At 39.8% G+C, this 26,789-nt stretch overlaps 1 protein-coding gene across 6 annotated transcripts in view; it reads right to left on the reverse strand.

Moving 5' to 3' along the window:
* Positions 1 to 26,789, reverse strand: part of fars2 (phenylalanyl-tRNA synthetase 2, mitochondrial) — a 425,604-nt gene that overhangs the window by 246,077 nt on the left and 152,738 nt on the right. For all 6 annotated transcript variants that reach the window (XM_072283671.1, XM_072283673.1, XM_072283674.1 and 3 more), the window contains one exon: positions 19,723 to 19,854. In XM_072283671.1, the coding sequence (XP_072139772.1) occupies positions 19,723 to 19,854 (132 nt within the window). The remainder of the gene's footprint in view (positions 1 to 19,722; positions 19,855 to 26,789) is intronic.

Consider the following 26,789-nt stretch of genomic DNA (forward strand, 5'->3'; position numbering starts at 1 on the left):
GGTCAAAGGGCCAGTTTCAAAACTAATTCTCTCTAGCTCAATGAATGAGTGATGGAAGTGAATTCATTTAGTAGTACACTTGATTGTAACATTGCATTTAATGATACATTCATCGAGTTTGACAACTTGAGTATTTTAACTCTTGTGGCATTGTATTTAGGTTATTAGAACATGACCTCCACATTGATTGCCATGGCTGGCTCCTTTTTAGTGTATATGAAGTTGGTCATGTAGCCCACGTAGAAACAAAACTCCTCTCCACTTCCTGGGAAAGGTCTCTGTTTCAATCTCAAAGAGGTCCAGCCCACCCTTCAACCATATTTTGCTATTGCTGAATGTCTCCCTAGCTTCAGCAAATGATGCTGGAACAATTTCCTTTCAGAGTTGCAGAGATAAATCACTGCACCTATTTTTGAAGGTAATTATATTCAGACCTTACAGAATCTAAACCAGTTATTGAAAGAGTCTTTATTTTGCTATCTATAAACAACATTCTGAAATAGCACTGCAAGAAGAGGAAAAGGTAAAGAGACAACAGTAATTTACTTCTGAGGGAACAAAATGCCATAATTAATTTTCAGAGCCAAGGAAGTTATTTTGCAGTCATTATCATGATATTGCTTTAAGTCTCACTTCATCCTGTCTGGAGTTGGTCAACTTTTTCAATAGCTTTTAGTTTGAAACTACAACTTGATTAGCATTTCTCATATAGTAACAATTCCAAAGGTCCTTTACTATAATATTATCAAACAAAATTTGTACTGAGTCTCATGCTGTCATATAATACAGGGAGAGTTGGTTAAAGAGGTGGGATTTAAGGAGAGGCTTATAGATGGTCAGGTGGGAATTCCGGAGTTTGTTATCTCAGCAGTGATTAGGTAAGGGGAAGATAAAGTATGTTGAATGTATGTGTCTTGTAGGATTGTTGAATTGCAGAGATGAGTTGTAATGAGCAGGATCATGGAGGAGTTTGAAAACCAGGAGCAGTATTCCAACATTGGGAGAGCTTAACCAAAAACCAGGATAAACTGTGAAAAGTTAGAACAAAGGGAAATAACCAGGGTGCAATGGAGTAACAGCCTAGAAGTAAAGAAATATACCCAACATTACATTAGCTGGATGGTGATGGGTATTGTCACATAGAGAGTCTTAATAAAGCATAGATGTAAATTCCTCTCGGAATCACATAGTGCACCAATGTTGTGCACAGTCGGGTTTAATGACAGTTGCAGGGAGGGAGCTGATTTGTCAGAGGAGACAGAGGGGTCTTCAATTAAGATGGTGGCATGCTCAGACACAGCAGCTTCTAAGGGCCAAACAAAGGTATCATTGTCTTTTTTTTCACCATATTTTTCACAATTACAATATACTACTAAACATTAACTTAAATTACTGCAGGTCCACCCCATCAGCAAGTTGCACATTGGCGGAGCAACTGAAGGAGCTGAACTTGGTGTGGACCATGATTCTGCCCATGTCACAGATGTCGGAGCGGGTGCACGAAGGAGGTGTGGAATCTAATACCTAGTAATTCCTTTAAACCATATGACCATAAAATATAGGAGCAGAATTAGGCCACTTGGCCCATCACATCTGCCCCACCATTTCATCATGGCTGATCCATTTTTCCTCTCAGCCCCAATCTCCCACCTTCTCCCCATGAACATCAATAACAGTCTGCCCTGGTCCAACAACATTAACGCTCCCATCAAGAATGCTCACTAGCACCTCTACTTCCACAGGAGGCTGAAAAAATTTGTAAATTCCCCTCTGAAACTCACTATTTTTTATAGATTTGCTAACCATATAAAACATCCTATCTGGATGTATCACAGCTTGGCAACTGTTCTACTTATGACTGCAAGAAACTGCACACTCAGCATATTATGGAAACCAGCCTCACCTCTATAAACTCTGTCTGTACTTCTTGCTGCCTTGGTAGAGAATGTAGCATATTCAAAAATCCCATCCACCCCAAACATTCTCTCTTCTCCCCCCTCCCATTGGCAGAAGGTTCAAAAGTCTGAAAGCATGTACCACCAGGCTCAAAGACTGTTGAAACTTCAAAAGAATAGACTCTTGACCTCGCAATCTACTTCATTATGCCAACTTGTACCTTATTGTCTACCTACACTACACTTTTTCTGTAACTGTAACACTTTATTCTGTACTCTGGACTGTTTTATCTTATTCTACCTCAATGCACTGTTATAAAGAATTTATCTGTACGAATGATAGGCAAGGCAAATTTTTCACTGTACCTTGGAACATGTGATAATAAATATTTATTTATAATTAAGGTTTTGCCAGCAACATACTCCACAAATAAATAATTTCAATAAAACCATGCATGTATTTCAAAAAAAATCTTCAAGATATTAACAATGTTGTACTTTCTTGCAATATTTATTTTCCATTTGCTAAAGGACTCAAGATGTACTGCTGAACAGTAGCAAATGTTCAACCAAAATTTTAAATATATTTATGGTTACATAAAAATCACAATATTCCATCTAATAACCACAGTGGGGCATTTCTTAGACTTCCAGTAAACTAAAACACTAACTGCTGAATTGTCTGACTTAGAAGGTGAATTTCTCTTTATAAAACTACTTAATTAATCAGAAGAAAATGAGGATAACTAGAAAAGATTAAGTTAAAATTTTAATTTGTTGTTTGAAGGTGAAACAACTGATCACGCATTCCCAAGCAAGGTAAAGCTTTCCACATACCCTGACATATTATAGAACCTTGCTGCATTTGAATTCCAAATTCATTCTTCATCTCAGCTACATTTCTGCAAGGATATGACACCGAGGTGAAGTGCTTCTTTCCAAATCAAGCCGTCAACATCCAATCAGGCTCTCGCAATTCCCACATGGGTTTTAGGGCTGAAGGTCACCAAATGAACACTTAAGTACTGCACCTAATTAAGTCATGCATCAATTTAGGATTTGAACTGTAAGAGCTCAGATCTAATGCAAGAGTCATTACTGAGGCAAACTTGACATCTTGAAGACTGACTTTTAATATCTCAGAGCCACTAAGTGAAAATAGTGCTAAAAATGTACAGCTTATTGCTCTCTCTTCATTTATGGCTGTTGCCAGTTTCCTTGCAGACTTAGATTAAACAGTCCCGCCACCCACCTAATTCAGGCAAGAGCCAATTTTCAAAATGAACTTGAAGTTTGTAGCTGGCATAGAACCCTGATGTGACTGTGAGATATCAATGAGTAGAGTTTACAAACAGTATGTACAGGGATCAACTCCTCTTTAACTCAAATCTGATGGCAAGCAACAACCTGACATTAATCCCCCAACCTCCAAGTTTCTTGAACCATACTTCCACACAATCAAAGCAGAAATCTCTAGTTTTGTTTCGTGGACACACACACACTTATCTCTCTCAAGCTAAAATCTATCCTCGTCTCATTAAGTTGCTTTGAAGTCAGCCCTTGAGTAACCATGACAGCTACATGGGAGAAGACTCCCTGCTACCTGGTAAAGTTTAGCCTTGAAGTACTGTACTACATTTTTGTAGTAAGTCCAGACTTAAATAGCAGAAAATATCATGGCCACATTGGGAATTACATAAATTCTAATTTGGTTCAAGTGGACAGAACCAATTGTTCTAGAACCAATTCTATAATTTAAATACAATATAAAGTTATCAATACTGACATTTTTTTGTGTTGTATATAAACTGTGACAAGAGTAAACATAGAAAAACATAGAAAACCTACAGCACAATACAGGCCCTTCGGCCCACAAATCTGTGCCAAACATGTCCTTACCTTAGAAATTACTTCGGGTTACCCATAGCCCTCTATTTTTCTAAGCTCCATGTACCTGTCCAGGAGTCTCTTAAAAGACCCTATCGTATCCGCCTCCACCACCATTGCCGGCAACCCATTCCACGCACTCACCACTCTCTCCGTAAAAAATTTACCCCTGACATCATCTCTTTAACTCTTTCCAAGCACCTTAAAACTGTGTCCTCTCATGCTAGACATTTCAGCCCTAGGAAAAAAGCCTCTGACTATCCACACGATCAATGCTTCTCATCATCTTTTACACCTCCGTCAAGTAACCTCTCATCCACCATCGCTCCAAGGAGAAAAGGCCGAGTTCATTCAACCGATTCTCATACGGCATGTTCCCCAATCCAGACAACATCCTTGTAAATCTCCTCTGCACCCTTTCTATGGTTTGCACATCCTTCCTGTAGTGAGGTGACCAGAACTGAGCACAGTACTCCAAGTGGGTTCTGACCAAGGTCCTATATAGCTGCAACGGTACCTCTTGGCTCCTCAACTCAATCCCATGACTGATGAAGGCCAATGCACTGTATGCTTTCTTAACCACAAAGTTAACCTGCGCAGCAACTTTGAGTGTCCTATGAATCTCTCTAATCCACCAAAATGGCAAGAGTCTTACCATTAATACTATATTCTGTCATCATATTTGACCTACCAAAATGAACCACCTCACACTTATCTGGGTTGAACCTCATCTGCCATTTCTCAGCCCAGTTTTGCATCCTATCAATGTCCTGCTGTAACCTCTGATAACCCTCCACACTACCCACAACACCTCCCACCTTTGTGTCATCAGCAAATTTACTATCCCATCCCTCTGCTTCCTCATCCAGGTCATTTATAAAAATCATGAAGAGTAGGGTCCCAGAACAGATCCCTGAGGCACACCACTGGTGACTGACCTCCATGCAGAATAGGCCACGCCTCCTTTCTTACCAGTCTTGATGGAGGATCTTGGCCCGTATAGTTGACTGTTTATTTCCCTCTATAGATACTGCCTGAATTGCTGAATTCCTCCAACATCTTGTGTGTGTTGCTCATGATTTCCAGCATTTGCAGAATCTCTTGTGTTAGGAAAAAGTGACACAATTTGCACTTCTACAACACGTTTTCTCAAGGAAAACAGAACTGCAGTTTCAGCTCCTTATGAACAGAAGCTATATCCATAAATAGCACACAGTAACTACAGCATCAAGCCTGCATTGGCCCCATGGGAGGCACTCACTTCTGTTAGCGAGTATAAAGAAACTTAGTTCTCCTCAGGCTGAGATGCCATTACTGTCAGCAAGCAGTGAGGCGAGGATTGGCCAGATTAATGTATTCAACTAACCACCCACAAAAGTTCAATGGTTCAATAGTTCCATTTAATATCAGAGAATGTATACAACCTGAAATTCTTACTCCTTGCAGACATCCAAGAAACAGAAAAACCCCAAAGAACAAATGATAGAAAAAACATAAGAACCTCAAAGCCCCCCCCAAGCAGCAGCAAAAGCATCAACCTTCTCTCCTCCCCCTCCCCATTTATTCCAGCAAAGCATCAACCTTCCCTCCTCCCCCTCCCCATTTATTCCAGCAAAGCATCAACCCTCCCTCCTCCCCCTCCCCATTTATTCCAGCAAAGCATCAACCTTCCCTCCTCCCCATCCCCATTTATTCCAGCAAAGCATCAACCTTCCCTCCTCCCCCCTCCCCATTTATTCCAGCAAGAGCATCAACCTTCCCTCCAAACCCTCCCCATTTATTCCAGCAAAGCATCAACCTTCCCTCCTACCCCTCCCCATTTATTCCAGCAAGAGCATCAACCTTCCCTCCAAACCCTCCCCATTTATTCCAGCAAAGCATCAACCTTCCCTCCAAACCCTCCTCATTTATTCCAGCGAAGCATCAACCTTCCCTCCTCCCCCTCCCCATTTATTCCAGCAAAGCATCAACCTTCCCTCCTCCCCCTCCCCATTTATTCCAGCAAAGAGCATCAACCTTCCCTCCTCCCCCTCCCCATTTATTCCAGCAAAGAGCATCAACCTTCCCTCCTCCCCATCCCTATTTATTCCAGCAAAGCATCAACCTTCCCTCCTCCCCCTCCCCATTTATTCCAGCAAAGAGCATGAGCCACACCACCCACCATGCAAGCACAGCATACACCCCAAAGAGACCATGATCTAAAGTCCAACAAAACTAGTGTCCATCCCAACGCTTTACTGTCAGTAGCCTGCAATCTGTCAAGTCAGTACCCAAGGGAGCCTGCCTACTGCTTGCTGCAGCGATGGTAACAAGTGTCAGTCACAGGTTCACCAGTGATGATATCTGAGAACTGAGTCTCCCTTTCCCAAATCTTGTCTCATTTAGTTGCTTTGAAGTGCCTCACTATGGTCAGCCTTGAGCATCTGTGGCAGCTACAAGGGAGAAGGCCCCCTGCTACATGAGTAATGTTTAGCCTGTCAGTAGTGTAGTATGTTTTTGTAGTAGGTTCAGGCTTACTTCAACAGTTCATTAGTGATTAAACATTGCAACGCCAGAGGTGGATATTAAGAAATCACAATGTTTTCTGAAAATACATCCTTTGATCATCTGCTCAGTAACTCAAAATGAGTATGACAACTGCTAATGCTACAAATACTCATTTAATGAAACAGCGTCAACTGATAACCTTTCATGATCTGAAATGTTAATTCTGCTTCTCCTTTTACCGATGCTGTCTGACCAAGTGAGTATTTCTAGTTTCTGAAGTTTTCAAATTGTGAAATATGATGTGCCAAAACATAAACTTCTATCATACTCTTTAACCCACCAAGGTATTTCTGCAGAAAATAAAAACTACCAAAGCATTTTGTTCTTTTTGAACAATATGAATTGAAAATATTTACAATTTAGACATTTCCTGTTCTAGTGACTAAGAATGTACTAAATAGTGAAATAACAAAATATCCCTCAAGTAGTATTTGGAGATACTCAGAATTAGTAATGTATAATCACTGCCTTTTATTTGCCTGTTAGAATGCAAGAGTAATCACGAACTATAAAGTACTTAAACTTATGAGACCATGAGACCATGGAATTGTGCCTTGGAAAGTTTCCAGGACGCAGGCCTGGGCAAGGTTGTATGGAAGACCAGCAGTTGCCCACGCTGCAAGTCTCCCCTCTCCACGCCACCGATGTTGTTCAAGGGAAGGACATTAGGACCCATACAGCTTGGCACCGGTGTCGTCGCAGAGCAATGTGTGGTTAAGTGCCTTGCTCAAGGACACACACGCTGCCTTAGTCAAGGCTCGAACTAGCGTCCTTCAAATCACCAGACGAATGCCTTAACCACTTGGCCACGCGCCAACACAATAAGACTATAAGACCAAAAGATATAGGTACAGAATTAGGCCATTTGGCCCATCCAGTCTGCTCCACCATTTTATCATGCCTAAATCATTTTCCCTCTCAGCCCTAATCTCCTGCTTTCTCGCTGTATTCCAACATGCCCTAAGCAAGAATCTTATCAACATCTGCCTTAAATATACCCAATGACATGGCCTCCACAGTTGCCTATGGCAATGAATTCCGCAGATTCACCATTCTCTGGCTGTAGAAATTCCTTATCATCTCCTTTCTAAAAGGACACTCCTCTATTCTGAGGCTGTATCCTCCTGTCTTGGACTCCCCCAACATTAGAAACATCCTCTCCACATCCACTCTATCAAGGCCTTTCAACTTTTTAGCAACACACACAAAATACAGGAGGAACTCAGCAGCCCAGGCAGTATCTATGGAAAACAGTCCTGATGCAGGGTTTCGGCCTGAAACTTCCACTGTACTCTTTTCCATATAAGATGCCTGGCCTGCTGAGTTTCTTCTGCGTTTTGTGTGTTGCTTGGATTGGCTTTCAACATCCGATAGTGTTCAATGAGGTCACCCATCATTCTTCTGAATTCCAATGAGTAGAGGCCCAGAGCCATCAAATGCTTCTCATAAAGCCTTTCAATCTTGGAATTATTTTCGTAACCCTCCTTTGAACCCTCTCCAATGTCAGCATGTCCTTTCTTAGATAAGGCTTACATTTCTTATAGCACCAAGTCTCCATCTTGTTCTGGAGTTGCTCCGGCCTATGGTCAGGCCACACTTAGATCCCCTCCAGTTCGCCTACCAGCCCCGACTAGGAGTTGAGGATGCCATCGTCTACCTGCTGAACCGTGTCTACGCCCACCTGGACAAGCCAGCGAGCACTGTGAGGGTCACGTTTGTTGACTTCTCCAGTGCGTTCAACACCATCCGCCCTGCTCTGCTGGGGGAGAAGCTGACAGCGATGCAGGTGGATGCTTCCCTGGTATCATGTATTCTTGATTACCTGACTGGCAGACCACAGTACGTGTGCTTGCAACACTGTGTCCAACAGAGTGATCAGCAGCACTGGGGCTCCACAGGGGACTGTCTTGTCTCCCTTCTCTTCACCATTTACACCTTGAACTTCAACTACTGCACAGAGTCTTGTCATCTTCAGAAGTTTTCGGATGACTCTGCCATAGTTGGATGCATCAGCAAGGGAGATGAGGTTGAGTACAGGGCTACTGTAGGAAACTTTGTCACATGGTGTGGGCTGCAGCTTAATGTGAAAAAGACTAAGGAGCTGGTGGTAGACCTGAGGAGAGCTAAGGTACTGGTGACCCCTGTTTCTATCCAGGGGGTCAGTGTGGACATTGTGGAGGATTACAAATACCTGGGGATACGAATTGACAATAAACTGGACTGGTCTAAGAACACTGAGGCTGTCTACAAGAAGGGTCAGAGCTGTCTCTATTTCCTGAGGAGAATGAGGCCCTTTAACATCTGCCGGACAATGCTGAGGATGTTCTACGAGTCTGTGGTGGCCAGTGCTATCATGTTTGCTGTTGTGTGCTAGGGCAGCAGGCTGAGGGTAGCAAACACCAAAAGAATCAACAAACTCATTCGTAAGGCCAGTGATGTTGTGGGCATGGAACTGGACTCCCTCATGGTGGTGTCTGAAAAGAGGATGCTGTCCAAGTTGCATGCCATCTTGGACAATGTCTCCCATCCACTACATAATGTACTGGGTGGGCACAGGAGTACATTCAGCCAGAGACTCATTCCACCGAGATGCAGCACAGAGCGTCATAGGAAGTCATTCCTGCCCGTGGCCATCAAACTTTACAACTCCTCCCTTGGAGGGTCAGACACCCTGAGCCGATAGGCTGGTCCTGGACTTATTTCATAATTTACTGGCATCATTTACATATTACTATTTAACTGTTTATGGTTCTATTACTATTTATTATTTCTGGTGCAACTATAACGAAAACCAATTTCCCCCGGAATCAATAAAGTATGACTATGACTATTCTTTCAAGTAGTTTCCACAATTTACTACTAAATTTAAAAATTAATTCCCAGGTTTTATATGAAAGACGTTTTTTTGACAGACACTTTAAATATTTTAAGTTAACTAGCACTTCTGTGTAGTTTTGGAGACACAAACACATTTACAATGAAGTCTTTGACTTTTGACAAGAAAAGTGTTGTATAGGGTCACTACGTTGGAAACAATAAACTACATTTTCTGCTCATATTTTCAAAACTTAAGGCTTCACAGAATCAGTGCCAATAACATCTACCATTTTTCCGTTGCACATTCTATATTCTTTGACAGAAAAGAACATAGGTTATAATCAAGCTAATCCAGTAGTATTGGGATACTCATCTCCTTCTGTATACTCATCACAGTAAACACCAATAACAATTCAGGGAAAGATGAAGTGACATCACTAGGTGTGTGCCTAATGCTGGGAAAATCTCCGATACACTTGTATAGATAGGGAACAGAAGTGTTCAGTTCAATTTTAGCATTTGTGCAATTTCATACTAACATCACTAAAGTGATTTATTCTAACTAAAACCAAAATTTTGAAAATAAAACAGCGATTTGCAGACTGATTTCTGAGCTAAACCACTATTTGATTTATTGAGACACGAGACTACGGTGCTGAGATGTGGAGCAACTTAAGAGGTGCTGGAGAAACTCAGTGGGTCAGCCAGTATTTACTGAGGTGGATTGCTACCACATTGTAAGGGTTGTTGGTGATTGATAAGCTTACCCATGAAGCTTACTATAGAAGCCAGAGAAATGTCAAGTATCCCGTTAGGTCTCTGGTCCTGTGTTAAGTTATAAGAGATGCTGGGAACTAAAGAATTAAGAAGCACAATGTAGGAAAGTCACATAATCAACGCCTGGTCAGAGCTAATGTGAGAACACAGCTGAAATAGTTTTACATCCCACTGTGAACTATCCAATTGTGAACCACTTAGAGGACAAAACAAACAAATTGGAATGTTTTTGTAACTGACATCTTGTGAAAGAGACAAGCTATTCTAAGATAATTGTGGAATGGTCCCAACAGGAATTTAAAGGTGTTAAAGATACATATTTCTATGGATAAGAACAGGACTTATAGGTGTTTAGCTGATAATGCAGATCTAATCAATATCACTATAATATGCAAAGAAATGTGTAAAATTATATTATATGAGGTAACCTATAGTAGTGAATGCTGAAGAAAAAGACGCTGAGTCAGGGACTCAAAGAAGGACTTGCCAAGTCAAACCCCAGCCAGGCTCATCAAGAGTGGGTAACATCTAGAATACAATTAGTGGGTTTTGAAGCTATGAAACTAAACTAAAAGAGTTCAAAAATTAAAGGAATAATGAGACTTGTTCAAAGCTATATAGTGAATCTATGAGTTGTTTGAAGTAAATTCATGTAATAAAGTATAGTTATTGTGGACTATGTTTTATCATATGCTGCAGTTAATTGGCAACACCACAAAGGGAGAGCTTCCATAAAGATTTGCTGATCAAAACTTTGCAGCCCATAACCACCCATTTTTCCACAATAATCATACCAGTCATTCGTTATTTCAAATATCACTCCTTGACCTCAGTTTCCCTATCCCTAAACCCTCCTTCAAATCTATAACCTCACACCCACCTGAACATCTAACAGAACTCCTTAACACAACCTCTACTAACTCAACCCCTAGCTTTTTGTGAATATCAGTCATAGTCATACTTTATTGATCCCGGGGGAAATTGGTTTTCACTACAGTTGCATCATAAATAATTAAATAGCAATATGTAAATTATGCCAGGAGCTAAGTCCAGGACCAGCCTATCGGCTCAGGGTGTCTGACCCTCCAAGGGAGGATTTGTAAAGTTTGATGGCCACGGGCAGGAATGATTTCCTATGACGCTCTGTGTTGCATCTCGGTGGAATGAGTCTCTGGCTGAATGTACTCCTGTGCCCAACCAGTACATTATGTAATGGATGGGAGACATTGACCAAGATAGCATGCAACTTGGACAGCATCCTCTTTTCAGACACCACCGTCAGAGAGTCCAGTTCCATGCCCACAACATCACTGGCCTTACGAATGAGTTTGTTGATTCTGTTGGTGTCTGCTACAGGCATAGTTAGGTTGTCTGAACCCCTACTCTGGAATTTGTTCTTTACATATCAGTATCAATTTTAGCCTAATAATACTTTTCTGAAGCACCAGGCAATATTTTTACCACATTAAATGATGCTATATAACCTCAAGTTGTGATGTCTTACGACTTTATCGAAACTTACACAAATCAATATCAATGGCTTCATTTCATTTCCAATGTTTGTTTTTTTTTGTGAAAATAAGGGTTGTGAGCACATTAAATGTAACACCATGTCAATTCAGACACCCAATTTCACCACTGAGACACTGAATCAGGAAAAGTTCATCTAAACACTGCATAGTCTTTGTCTCATTAATGACTAACATTTCATGGGGCTTCCACTTATGTCAGACACTTTCTGTTTAAGATCTCACAATTCTCTATTCAGCACATTTTCAAGATCAATGAGCCTCAGTTATCTTATCAGCCAATGCATTCACAGTATCTTATTTTGGGGAACTGTGTCAACATTGTCATCACAAAGTTAACTATTTTTAATGTGTGCCTTACTTTGTGTATTTACATTGTATATATTCTGCATAACAGTATTTCAGCTAAGCTATACAATGGTTATTTTAAATATATTCTTACTTACCACCAAGGTAAGTGAGCAATAGTTAAAAAAAATGCTTAATGTGCACAAGTGACTTGTTAAGACATGCAGTCTTAAAATGGGATTTTATTCAAGTTTAATGGACATATCTAAACTAAACCATAATTATACTTTATTATCAAATTCAACTTCCTTTGAGCACCAAATATAGGACATAGAACTATATAGGAACAATACCATCAATGCAATGTCTGTGCTAAACATTATGCCAAATTTCACTAAACCCACCTACCTACACATGATCTATATCTCAAATGCTCATGGATCTGTCCAAATGCATCTTAAACTCCACTATTATATCCAATTCCACTAACATCCTTGGCGGCATATACCAGCCACTTACAATTCTGTGTAAAATAAAAACTTGCCTTGTTCATCACTTTTATACCTTCTCCTTCTCACTTTAGCGTTATGCCCCTCTGCCATCTGATTCCTAAATGGACATTGAAGCTTTGGATACTACCTCACTTCCTTAAAAAATATATAGCATTTCTGTTTTTGCACATTTTTAAAATCTATTCAATATATGTTTATTATTATTATTGTTTTATTTTATTTATTATTTTTTCCCTCTGCTGGACTATGTATTGCATTGAACTGCTGCTGCTAAGTTAACAAATTTCACGTCACATGCTGGTGATAATAAACCTGATTCTGATGTCCTCAAATATTTGACATTTCAAAAACTCTGACTATGTATCCTGTCTATACTTCTCAATTTTATAAGTCTCTATCACTCCAAAGAAAACGATCCAAGTTTGTCCTTATAGCTAATTTTCTCCACCCTATTCAGCATGCTAGTAAACCTCTTCTGCATCCTTTTCATAGCTTCTACAATCTTCCTATAATGAGGCAATCATTTACCATTACAACTGCTATGCGACTTCCTGACTCTCATGGTCAATCCTTCAAACAATGACAGCAAGCATGCCATATGCCTTTTTCACCATCCTCATTTCTTGTGCAACCATTTTCAGGGAGCTATGGACTTGGACAAAGAACCTTCTGTGCATCAATGCTCTTAACAGTCTTGTCATTTACTGTATAACTTTTTCCTTATAGTTGACCTCCCAAAGTGCAAATCTCACACTTGACTGGATTAATTTCCACCTGCCATTTCTCTGCCCATATTTCCAACTAATCTATATCCTTTTACAATTACCTTCACAGCCAACTTTTACATCATCCGCATTTCTGTGCAAGTCATTCATACATATCACAAAACAGAGGTGCCAGCACTGATCCTTGTGGAAAATCATTGGAAATAACACTCTTCCACCACTACTGTCTGTCTATGACCAAGTCAGTTTTGAATCCAATCTACGAAATTACCATGGATCCTATTCATCTTGATCTTCTGGATTAGTCTACTATAACAGACCTTGTCAAATGACTTACTTGAAGTCCATATAGACAACATCTATTGCACTATATTCATCATCTCCTCAGAAACTCAATCAATATGCTTCTGGCATCAATGCGCCATAATGCACAATACCTCTGATTTGCTTTGTGGAGTAATCAAATAATCTGTTATGATATTTTAAACCTTCTTTCAGGCAATCCATGTCTATTAAGTGTAAGTAAACATAATAAAAAGATGCAAATTTGTTTCAACACCAAAACCATCAGTATTTCAAAAATTAGTTTTTTTTTAATTTTCTCATAACATATGCAAAAAACTATTGGGTTGTACAATTTATTATATATCATTTCACCAACATTCAAAAATTGCATAATACACTCCAACTAAATTTCACAGTTGTAAAGTTCTTCAATAATAAAATTAAATATTCCATCTCTAAACACAAACATTTGGAGATTCTACATTATTTCGATTTAATGAACATTTGTAAATGTAACTATTAAACCTACAACTGTGATGTTTTATAAAGACTCTTCCATTAGTTAATATATCACATCTTAATAAAGAGATTTAAGTATTTTGTTTACAACCTAGGCTTACTGAAGTGTTAAGAATCTACACTGTCACTTATCTTTAGAAATTCTGTTTATCGCCTGTAAAACCAATAAATATTTTAGCATGTTACTATATAGGGGCTGTAGATTATGAAAATTTCATTTCACAGTCAGCAGTAGCTTGAGTAAGTGCAACACAAAGCATTCTTCTGATGGATCAGTCGCCGTCATCTGAACATATCTCCCCATACCCTTCCAAATTTAGTACTTCGCTTTTGCTATGACCCCACCACCAAACAGTAGTTGTCACTGAACATGCTTAAAGCTGTACTGCTGCCCATTTTGTTTTTGCTTTACATATTCTTTCCAAGATTATGTTTAATATAATGGAGGTCATTAATGCCTTCTGACATATGTCCTCTACTGGCAATTTTCATTACAGTCAATTTTGCTAAGGCTGGCAGAATTATTTTTCAGTAGTTTGTGGACAAATGTTTGATGTAAAATGCCTGATCAAAATTACAAATTAAGTACAAAAGAAAAATGGTTATGTGTACAAAATGCTGGAAGAATTCAGCAGATCAGGCAGTATCTATGGAAAGGAATAAAAAGTCAATGTTTTGACCAAGACCCTTCATCAGGACTACATCTGTGATGTATTAACAAGAGTCTCAGCCCGAAACTTTGACTCTACTTCTTTCCATAGATGCTGCCTGACCTACTGAGTTCCTCCAGCATTTTGTATGTGTTACTCTAGATTTCCAACATCCGCAGAATTTCATGTATATAGTTGGTTTGTGTTATAGACAATTACTAAAATCTTATGATATAATCTGCCACTTGTAAATAATCATCAGTTGTAATGTAACAGTAGTCAAAATGTCCAACAAATAAAATAAAGACACTGCAAATGCCAGTGTTTTACAATTGAAATGGCTCCAAAGTTACCATTATAAATGTACTTTAAACTTAGGATAGTGGATGGAGAACAAACCAGGCAGTTTCTTTGTCTTGGACAATATCACACTTATGTTATTGTTCCTCTAACTTTTTGAAAGCTTGTTCCTTATTGTAACAGCTTTTCTAGACAGCTTTTGATAATCAAATTGTTATCAGCTAAATTGGCATAATTACAAATTAGAGTTAATCCTCGATGATAAAATTTCATATTTAATGGCATAAAATTGATATTTTTAAACCAAATGATGCATTGTTTTAATCTGCTGCAATTATAGTCATTGAAGTAAAGCAAATCATCATTTTCCTTTGGTTATTCACCTCCAATAATTAATTATGAATCTACCATCAAATGTTTTCTCCATACTGCCTTTTGAAAGCACCATAGCTCCTGGCTCAAGCTACGAAGAACCAACTGTCCTCATTGATGACATTCGTCTCAATGCTGTCAACAAGTTTTGCTACCTGGCTACATCCTCAGCTTCCCTGGATGTAGAGATTGAGTCAAGAACCAGAAAAGCCTGCTTTGCCTTTGGTCAGCTGAAAGATCGAGTTTGATCACAGAACATCAGGTTGGCCACCAAGTGCAAGATATACAGGGCCATTGTCATATGAACCTTGTTATACAGATGTGAGACATGGTGCCCATGTCAGAGACACTTACGCCAGCTTGACCAACTGCAGCAGCGTCACCTACATTCTCTGATGAAGATCACCTGGCAAGAAAGGGTCTCCAATACCGAGGTCCTCTCTCGAGCCAGAATGCCAACAGTTTCAACCTTGGTGATGTCAGCCCAACTGCGCTGGGCAGGACATGTTGTCAGAATGCCTGACGGAAGACCGCCCAAGGACATCTTGTACGGCCAACTGTCCAGTGGTACCCAAAAACGAGGAGGCCAGCGACTACAAGGATGTTCTGCACAGCGGCCTCAAGAAAGCCCACATTGCCCCATCAACATGGGAGGATCTGGCTCAAGATCGCTCACAGTGGAGGGACGCTATCAGAAAAGGTGTGGACGCTGCTGAGAACAAGCTCAATGAGGAAACAGAGGAAAGGCACAGGAAGCACCATAACAGAGCTTCTGCCCCTGTTGCCCCTCCAGGCCTCACCTGCCAAGTATGTGGCAAGCAGTGCCTGTCAAGGATCGGCCTGTACAGCCACTCCAGGATGCACATATTAAACCCCACTAACTGACTGAAAGGAACTGTCCTATGGGATGGATAGCCAGAGAGTGTACAAAATATTTCTTCCTCAGGCAGGATGTAACTATGGGATTATTACCAATCAAAATACTGTTCTTTTTCAAATTTATTATCTAGCTGATATCCATTGTGAAAATACATGATGTTGCAAAGACTCAAACTTTACTGTGGTTGTATGAAATGAGGGAATAGCAAGTTATTGGTTCATTACATTTCTCGATGTCTATGTGAATCACCTTCTATAGAATTGCTATTAAGAGATCTTCACTGTGTTTGTAATCTTAATACTCTCCCTTCCCTCTAATAATTTCAGATTTCATTCATCTCCTCATATGTACCTCTTCCAGACTTGTTCTTTCTTAATCACTACTCTGTCCACCAATCCCACTAACAACTTTGTCATTCTATTTCTCCTCCTCTCCCTTTTTTCAGGCAGTCCTAGGGCTTGTTCTCATATCAGTCTGAGCTCCAGGATGGCAGGCAAGTAGATCCAGGACTAACAGACACCGAAGCAGGTGAGCAGAAGTCATTTGACACCACTGGAGGATGAGTGGCCTGAGAGTTCACTCGCTCTTTTTGCCAGTTACATTATCCTTATGCAGGCTTTTAATGAAGGGACATGGGTATGTCAATTCTATTCCAAATGCTCCTTAAGGTTAGGGAATCCACCTCCATTGGTGGAGACGTGAACCTATTCCAAGCAGGCTTTAAGAACATCCTTGCATTATTCCCTTGCCCCATCTGGTAATCTCTTGCCATGGCAGAGCTTGGAGTAGTGTGCTTGTGTCAGGAATGTAGTGTCATACATGTGAACCACATGGCCTGTCCTCATTAAAATCTGTAACACTCATGTACAGGGCCACAATCCCTTATCCGAAATCCCTGGGGCCAGTTGCATTTCGGAATTCAGAATTTTTCAGATTTCAGACCCTCCCCACCCCCACCGATACCAAAAAGCACATATGCTCAAGTCCCTTATTTAACCTCTCTTAGTACAGTGGTCTTTAGGACCCAGCGGCACACCAAACCTACGCACATCCTCCCCTATACTTTAAATCATTTCTAGATTACTTATAATACCTAATACAATGTAAATGCTATGTAAATAATTGTTATACTATATTGTTTAGGGAATAATGACAAGAAGAAATTTTATTTCCAACAAAAACATTCAATAAAACGTAAAAAAAAAATACAGCTTCAAACGAACCCAATCAAACACATGGTAAGTGACTTATTGGACTAAATATAGAATGCCACTGTCACTATAAAACTTCAGCAATTTGTCTTTCTGTTTATTTAAATCATATACAGTGGTAGCTCCGACACAATTTCTTTGGTAAGACGCCGCACAGACACACCACGATCGAGCTTCTGCAATAACTCCACTTTCTGCATTATTGATAGAGAAGATTCCTTCTCTTTTTCTCACTGTTACCCATAGGGGTATCTGCAGCTCTTTTTGACATTTTCACAGTGAAATTAAACATAAAGTCAACAGTGAACACAAAATATTAGCAAACAGCAAATGCACGTGTATCCAGTACGAGCGCAGAGCCACAAACTGACGTCTGGCTGCCTCTCCTAGTGCTGCCACGTAACACCTGAGTGACATCAACTGTTGGTGAAAAAAACTTTTTGGATTTCAGAATTTCGGATAAAGGGATGTGCATCTGTACTTCTAAATGCTACTTGTCATTAGCCTGGACTCCTTTGTCTATAGATGTCAGGGTCACAGTGGCTATCAGCTTCCTCTCCTCATGAACATCCTAGGCTAGCTAATCTCTGCTACATCCTGCAGATTGTCACTCATTGTTGAATTAGGAAAGGAGGGTTTCATCTGCTTTTCCATTAACTCATAGAAGCAAGCAGACCTGATAGGGGGACCTGACACCATTATACACTTTACCAAAGCGCAGGTATTCATAGTTTCCAATTGTGAGCTCTCAGAGGACTGGTTAATAGCTAATGTTGTTCCTTTGTTCAAGAAGGGATATGGGGATAATACTGGAAATTACAGAACAGAGAGTCTCATGTCAGATGTATGGAAGATACTGGAGAGGATTCTTAAGGATAGGGTTTATGACTATTTGGCAAATCATGGTCCAAATAAGACAATCAGCATGGTTTTGTGTGGGGCAGGTCACTTATTACTAACTTGATTGAATTTTGAGAAAGTGTCAAAGGTGATTGATGAAGGTAGAGCAATGAATATTGTCTACATCATTTGGGGATATGCCAAAGGCCTCGTGGACAGTTCATGCAGAAGACTAAGATGCATGGGATCTATGGAATGAATTGGCCATTTAGAATCAGAATTGGCTTGCCCACAGAAGAAAGAGGTAGTGGTTAATGGGTCTTAGCATACTGGAACCTCTGCCTTTGTGATAATGTGATAAGAGGGTGGTCTTCCATTGATTCTATTGTGTTTCTTGTACTTACTGTGAATACCCACAAGAAAATGACCCTCACGGTTGTATATTATGACATATACATACTTTGATAACAAATTTACTTTGAGCTCAGGAGCTTAGGAGGACGACGGTGCCTAATGGCAACTCCTTTGTTTGCCTCTTCGCAAACAGCTCTATTTCTATCTTTAATATCTCTTTTTTTCCCTTTCAGGGTTCTTTTGAAGACCTGACCTGGAGTTGCACGTTGACTTCGGTTCTTTGTGGGAATGGGACTCACTCTTGGAGTCTCACGACTGGCCGCTATTTAATATACCAAGGATGCGGTCTAGAAGACTAGCACGCCTTCAGGGTTCCAAAATTTTATAGCTCTGAAGGCAGACGGACTCAAGGTTGGTGCCTCCACAGGAAACTGGTCTGTCATGGGAGTACACAGAAAATCGAAAGCAGCAAGCTGGCTGCTAGCTGAGTGCCTAGAGATCAGAGTCCTTTGGGCACAGAGTCAGAAAAAGCAACAGAACAGACTTTTAACATCGTAAATCAGCGAGTTGTTTGTTATGTCTCCCCTCTCGCTGTGAAACGGGGTTACCTCTTTTTCCCTTATTAGGGAGAGAGAGTCTGTGTGATATGTCGAATTATTGGGTGAACAAGTAGTCTCTGGGGTACTACAGGTTTATGTCTTTATTGATGCTTTACTGCACACTTGAGTGTTCGGAGGTGGGTGCTGATGCTTTTTTTTGCTGGTGGGGGGGGTCGTTGCTTTGTTGCTGCTTATGCATGGGAGGGGGAGCTGGAGGGGGAGCTAGGGGGGAGCTTTAGGGTTCTAACATTTAACTGTCATTCATTCTTTGGGGCACTCCTCTGTTTTTGTGAATGGTTGTGAAGAAAAAGAATTTCAGGATGTATATTGTATACATTTCTCTGACATTAAATGTACCTTTGAAACCTTTGAAACTTTGAACGGCATCTCAATTTGTTACAGAGATTTTAGAAGGGGTATAAATATTGACCAGAGGACACAGGGGAGAAATTGCCTGTTTTTTTGTTTGAAAGAATGGTCAGAAGATCTTCCATGTCCTGCTGAGAGGGCAGACAAAGATGCCCTCCCAGTATCATAGGGGCACAGAGCTGTATAGCACGAATAAAGGCCTTTCAGTACATATGTGTCGGCAAGGTAAAATGATGTATTGATAAAAACATTCAAACAATTTTAAAATGTAAAAGGAAAATACAAACTTAAAATAACAAAGTGAATCAAAGAAAATTTCAGAAAATTCTAAAATATAATAGCAATTCTTCTAGACAATTGATTTACCTGAGTTAACCAGTTGTTGCTCCATGATTCCACAACCCAAGACTTCCAGCCATTCTTCCTGGAACTTGATCTCCATTTCAAATGAAGGATGTGTAAATGGGAAATAGCAATCCACCCATCTAATTTCCAGTCCTGTTGCCAAGGCAAATTTAACGACATTAGGGATTCCAGAAAAAATATAGTCTTCAGCTAATGACACCAATTATTGAATTGCAGAGAAATAGATAGCAAACAAACCCACTTACAGCAGTCTTGTGTGCAGCAATAAATCTTTAAACATGGAAAATAAAATAGCCATGTCTTTCTTCAATATGAAAAGTGGTTTGCATAGTTCAAGCCCATTCCAAAATGAAATCAATCACTTGTCAAATTCTCACAACCACCTCTCATGCAAAGAAAACAATGCAATTTCATTAAGAAGCAGGTAATACTATTCTAAACCTTAAGTGAGAATACTTAGCAACTTCTCAAAAATGATAAAGTAAATGGCATTCCAGATTGACTTCAAAAATTTTCAATTCAACCTCAATCGCAAGTTATTAATCAATCTTCATTCCAGGGAAAAAATCATTTGTAATTTCAGCCTGAAAATATTAATAGAGTGTAGAATTGTATGTTATAGCTGCTTTTGTCTTGATTTGAATTACAGCTGTAAATCATAATATAAACTTAATCTGCTAGATTTACTTGCCAGTTCCTTTTTAAAACTTGATAAAAAAGCTGTGGTAATAAAAGTCATTTTTTTTTTAATCAGTACTCATGCTGTAGACATCGTGGAATCACAGCTCTGTGCACTTAGGTACACAACTACTGTCTGTATTTCTTAAAAAGGTACTTCATTCATTTGTACATCACAGCAAAAAATTCTGAGTTTAATTTTATCACTGTGTTCACACTCAGAAGACTTCAGCACCATGAATACTGAGGCACAGAAAGCAAAACACAGTAAAAGAATACATATTTATCAATGTCTACAATCCATACAGTTTAAAACCCTCATTCATTTTCTCATTAAGTATATACAGTGCCTATAAAACCTATTCACCCCCTTGGAAATTGCCATGTTTTATTGTTTTACAACTTTGAATCACAGTGGATATAATTTTGTTTTTTTGACACTGATCAACAGAAAAAGAATTTCATATCAAAGTGAAAACGGATCTCTACAAAGTGATATAAATTAATTACAAATACTAAACACAAAATAATTGATTGCATAAATATTCACCCCCTTCAAGTCAGTATTCAGTAAATGTACCTTTGGCGGCAATTACAGCCTTGCGTCTGTGTTGATTGATCAGCTTTACACATCAGGACATTGCCATTTCTCCCCATTCTTCTTTATAAAACTGCTCAAGCTCTGTCAGATTGCATGGGGATCTTGAGTGAACAGCCCTTTTCAAGTCCTGCCACAAATTCTCAATTGGATTGAGGTCTGGACAGTGACTTGGCCACTTCAGCACATTAACTTCGTTTTTTCTAAACCATTTCTGTATAGCTCTGGCTTTATGCTTGGGGTAATTTATTTTCCAGCAAGACAATCTTCTCCCAAGTCGTAGATCTCTTGCAGATTGCATCAGGTTTTCCTCCAAGATTTCCCTGTATTTTGCTACATTCATTTTACCCTCTACCTTCACAAGCCTTCCAGGGCCTGCTGCAGTGAAGTATCCCCACAGTATGATGCAGCCACCACCATGCTTCACAGTAGGTATGGTGTATTTTTGATGGTGTGCAGTGTTTGTCTTACACCAAACATAGCATTAAGTCTGATGGACAAAAAGCTCAATTTTGGCTTCATTAGATCATAGATCCTTCTTCTAGCTGACTTCTGAGTCTCCCACATGCCTTCTAGCAAACTCTAGCCAAGATTTCATGTGAGTTTTTTTTTCCAACAATGGCTTTCTCTTTGCCACTCTTCCATAAAGCTGCGACTGGTGAAGCATGCAGGCAACAGTTATTGTATGCGCAGTCTCTCCCATCTCAGCCACTGAAGCTTGTAACCCCTCCAGAGTGATCATAGGTCTCCTGGTGGCCTCCCTCACTAGCCCCCTTCTTGCACGGTCACTCAGTTTTTGAGGACTGCTTGCTCTAGGCAGATTTACAACTGGGCCACATTTTTTCCATTTCTTAATGATTGATTTAACTGTACTCCAAGGAATATTCGGTGACTTAGAAATTTTCTTGTATCATCTCCTGACTTGTGCTTTTCAATTAGCTTTTCGCAGAGTTGTTTGCAACTTTCTTTTGTCCTCATCTATGCTCCCGCTAAGCTGTGTGTGTGCACACACGTTTTTCAACCAGCACACAAAGGAAATTAATGTGCGCACAAAAGGTTAGTGACCTAAAATAATGTAGTAATTAATAATTATACTTACTGAAAATAATCTTTTAGCTAAATGTTTCTGTTAACTAGTTAGTCAGTTTTTCAAATACCACAGTGCACGTCACTAATTTACGTCACCTCACCTTTCCTGTTCCGGTTTGTACAGCTGCATCACAGTGGCAGCCATCTTTGGCGGACAGTGTTCATATCGTAAAGCTTACAAAGATCTGTTTCAAATCCTGTAGAAAGCTTACTAAGTTTTTATTGAAAAAAATATTGATTCACTATGTCGAATTCAAAAGAAGCAAAGGGTGTGAAGCGCAAAAGAACTGCAAATTTGTTTAAAGTTGAATGGCTTGACAAAATAGTAGAAACTGCTGCACCGAAAGCTCATGAGGTCATGAACGTTCAGCTTCGAGAAATATTTATGTATAATTCGGAAATTGGAGTTATCTATTTGTATTGTCGTGATGCGAAAGTTGCTGGAGAATTTGCTCGTGGAAAGAAGTGGGATGATATTTGGAAACTTGACTTTTTGAAGCGTCACTTGGCAAGTAAATCGCATTTGGACGGTATACAAAAGTTCAGGCAATAGAACCCATCATTCCCCATTACAGGAGTGCTACACGTTACAGTTGAGTGCAGATGAGCAAGACCGAAAACGATCAAACCCAGAGGAGATCAAAGTTCTTATCGACAATCTGTTGTTAGCTGTTAAAATGAATAACTCTTTACATTCAGTTCAACACATTAATGAACATATGGAAAAGTATGTTCAATACCCAGACAGCTGGCGATTCAAAGATTATGCATTCGCATTTCTGGAGACTATCAACTATATTGTTCAGAAAGACATGTTTGAAGCAATATGTTAATGAGAATCAAAAGCTATCAATTGGATGGAAGTTCTATTAGTCTAGATAGAGTTTACAAAGAACGGGTAAATGCCAAAGACAGGAGAGAGAAAAAAATAACTGAGTGACTTAAATATGTATGTTATTTTGTTGTTATTCTGTGCAGTTTTATGTCAAATATTTTGTAAACCTATATAAACTGTGCGATGTGTGCATTCAGAGCACACGTACTTTTGTCATAGGAAAAAAATTTGCACAACATAAGATTTTTGCGCACACTGACTACTAAAAATTAGAGGGAACACTGGTCCTCATGGTGTAGTTTTTGCCAGGATACTGAAGCACCAGCATCTGGACATTCCAGATACAGGTGTATTTTTACCACAATCAATTGAAACACCTTGATCATACACAGGTCTCCAAAAACAGGTCTCCATTTAACTAATTATGTGACTTCTAAAACCGATTGGCTGCAGAGTGATGATTTGGTGTGTCATATTAAAGTGGGGGGGGGGAGGAGAGTGAATATTTTTGATAGGCATTGTAAGAACAAAATATATTTTCCATCCCTAAGTAACAAACTACTTCTAATAACGAAGCTTCTCAGTACAAGACCGGAATGACAATTAAATCAATTTGCAGGGATATTTTAAAGACAAATCCTAACTACCATTACTTCATGAAAATATAAATCTGTAGATTTCCATGAATTTACTCACACATAAAATATAGCCTCAAATTTCAGATGTTACCTCAGTAATTCTAATATGGCAGATCACCCAGTATTAAAATATAGCAAGTTCATCAAAGAAACAGAACAATGAATAACGATGCTGGGTTTTGGTAGTAAAGCAAATGTCCAAAAGGGTTTTGACTTTGTACAGCAATTAAATTTCTAGGTGACTAATTTTGAGGCCTGGATTAACCATATAACCATTACAGCATGGAAACAGGCATCTCAGCCCTTCTAGTCTGTGCCGAACTCTTACTCTCACCTAGTCCCACCGACCTGCACTCAGCCCATAATCCTCCATTCCTTTCCTGTCCATATATCCATCCAATTTAACTTTAAATGACAACATTGAACCTGCCTCAACCACTTCTACTGGAAGCTCGTTCCACACAGATACCACTCTCTGAGTAAAGAAGTTCCCCCTCATGTTACCCCTAAACTTTTGCCCTTTAACTCTCAACTCATGTCCTCTTGTTTGAATCTCGCCCACTCTCAATTGAAAAAGACTATCCACGTCAACTCTATCTATCCCCCTCATAATTTTAAACACCTCTATCAAGTCCCCCCTCAACCTTCTACGCTCCAAAGAATAAAGACCTAACTTGTTCAACCTTTCTCTGTAACTTGGGAAATGAAACCCAGGTAACATTTTAGTAAATCTCCTCTGTACTCTCTCAATTTTACTGACACCTTTCCTATAATTTGTTGACCAGAACTGTACACAATACTCCAAATTTGGCCTCACCAATGCCTTACACTATTTCAACATTACATCCCAACTCCTATACTCAATGCTCTGATTTATAAAGGCCAGTATACCAAAAGCTTTCTTCACCACCCTATCCACATGAGATTCCACCTTCAGGGAACTATGCACCATTATTCCTAGATCTCTCTGTCCTACAGCATTCTTCAATGCCCTACCATTTACCATGTATGTCTTATTTTGATTAGTCCTACCAAAATGTAGCACCTCACATTTATCAGCATAAAACTCCATCTACCACCTTTCAGCCCACTCTTCTGAGTGGTCTAAATCTCTCTGCAAGCTTTGAAAACCTACTTCATTATCCACAACTCCACCTATCTTAGTATCATCTGCATACTTATTAATCCAATTTACCACCCCATCATCCAGATCATTAATATATATGACAAACAACACTGGACCCAGTACAGATCCCTGAGGCACACCACTAGCACACCGTCCTCCAATCTGACACACAGTTATCCACCACTGCTCTCTGGCGTCTCCCATCCAGCCACTGCTGAATCCATTTTACTACTTCGATATTAATGCCTAACGATTGAACCTTCCTAACTAACCTTCCGTGTGGAACCTTGTCAAAGGCCTTACTGAAGTCCATATAGACAACATCCACCGCCTTACCCTCGTCAACTTTCCTAGTAACCTCATCAAAAAATTCAATAAGATTTGTCAAACATGACCTTCCATGCACAAATCCATGTTGACTGTTCCTAATCAGACCCTGTCTATCCAGATAATTATAATTACAGATCCCATCATGGCAGATGTAGAATTTAAATTCACTTAATAATCTGGAATTAGTAATTACAATCATAAAGCTACTGATTGTTATAAGAGCCTTGCAGACTCACAAAAGTGAAGGAAATCTACACTGTTTACCTTGCCAAGCCTTATAAGTCAACAGAGACATCAATATGGCTGTCTCTTGAGCACCCTTTGAACCGAGCAAGCCACTCAATTCAAGAGCAATTAGAGTTTCAAAGATTCAAAAGATTCAAAGAATCTTTATGATCAAAGTATGTATAAATTATACACTTTGAGATTTGTCTGCTTACAGGCAGCCACAAAACAAGAAACCTGAATAACCCAATTTTTAAAAAAGGACCAATACCCACTGCACAGAGAAAAAAAAACACTAATCATGCAAACAACAGAAGCAAGCCAACAGCATTCTGTAACGGACAGAGTCTCCAGGTCCACTCCCACAGCAGTCAGATTAGGCTCAAGCCTTAGTTCCAGCTCATCACATCAGCAGGGCAAAAGTGCAGAGCAGCTGGATCAGTTCACTGTCTTGTTGCCATGGAGAAAGGAATGAACATTTGTGGGCGAGCGAGTGAAATCAGCTCTCCTCTCCCTTCCCAACACAGGGTTCCAAACTATCTGTGCCAACGTTTAAATTGCTCAATAAACAGAAGAGATTCTGCAAATGCTGGAAATCCGGAGCAACACACAAAATACTGGAGGAACTGAGCAAGTCAGGCAGCATCTATGCAGGAGATATTCAGTTGATGTTTTGGGCCAAGACCCTTCAATCAGGACTGGAAAGGAAGCGGCAGAAGAACAAATAGGAAGGTGGGTGGGAGTCCAAGTTGGCAGGTGAAGGGTGAGACCAGGTGAGGAGGAAGGTGGGTGAGGGTTGGAAGATGAAGTAAGAAGCTGGAAGGTGATAGGAGGAAGAGGTAAAGGACGGCAGAAGAAGGAATCCAATACGAGACGACAGTGGACCATGGAGGAAAGGGAAGGAGGTGGGAAACTAGAGTGAAGTGAGAGTAGTAGTGAGAAGGTAACTAAAATGGAGAATTGAAAAAAGAGAAGGGCAATGGAAAAAAGAGAATGGAGAGAAATAACCAGAAATTGGAAACATTGATATTCATGTCATCACAAACAAGATAAAATCTATAGATGCTAGAAATCCAAGCAACACACACAGAATTCTGGAGGAACTGAGTAAGCCAGGATGCATCTATGGAAAAAAATAGAGTCAAGGTTTCAACCCTAAACCTGGCCTGCTGAGTTCTTCCAGCATTCTGCGTGTGTTATTCATGTCATCAGGTTGAAAACTACCCAGGCGGAATAAGAAGTGCTTTTCCTTCAAACTGACTTTGGCCTCGCCGTGGGTAAAGGAGGCCATGGAAAGATATATCCAAATAGAAATGGAAAGTTGAATTGAAAGGGTAGCCACAGGGAGACCCTGTGAAGGACCAAAAAATGGGGAATAACTGCCATTCACATAAAATGCTGGAGGAGCTCAGCAAGTCAGGTAGCACCTAAGGAAGCGAATAAATAGTTGACGTTTTTGGCTGAGACCCTTCATCAAGGCCGGATAGGGGGCAGAAGCCTAAATGAGGTGGTGGGGCAGGGGAAGGAGTACTAGCTGACAGATGATAG

The sequence above is a fragment of the Mobula birostris genome, chromosome 19, assembly GCF_030028105.1.
Source record: "Mobula birostris isolate sMobBir1 chromosome 19, sMobBir1.hap1, whole genome shotgun sequence".
Taxonomy (NCBI): domain Eukaryota; kingdom Metazoa; phylum Chordata; class Chondrichthyes; order Myliobatiformes; family Myliobatidae; genus Mobula; species Mobula birostris.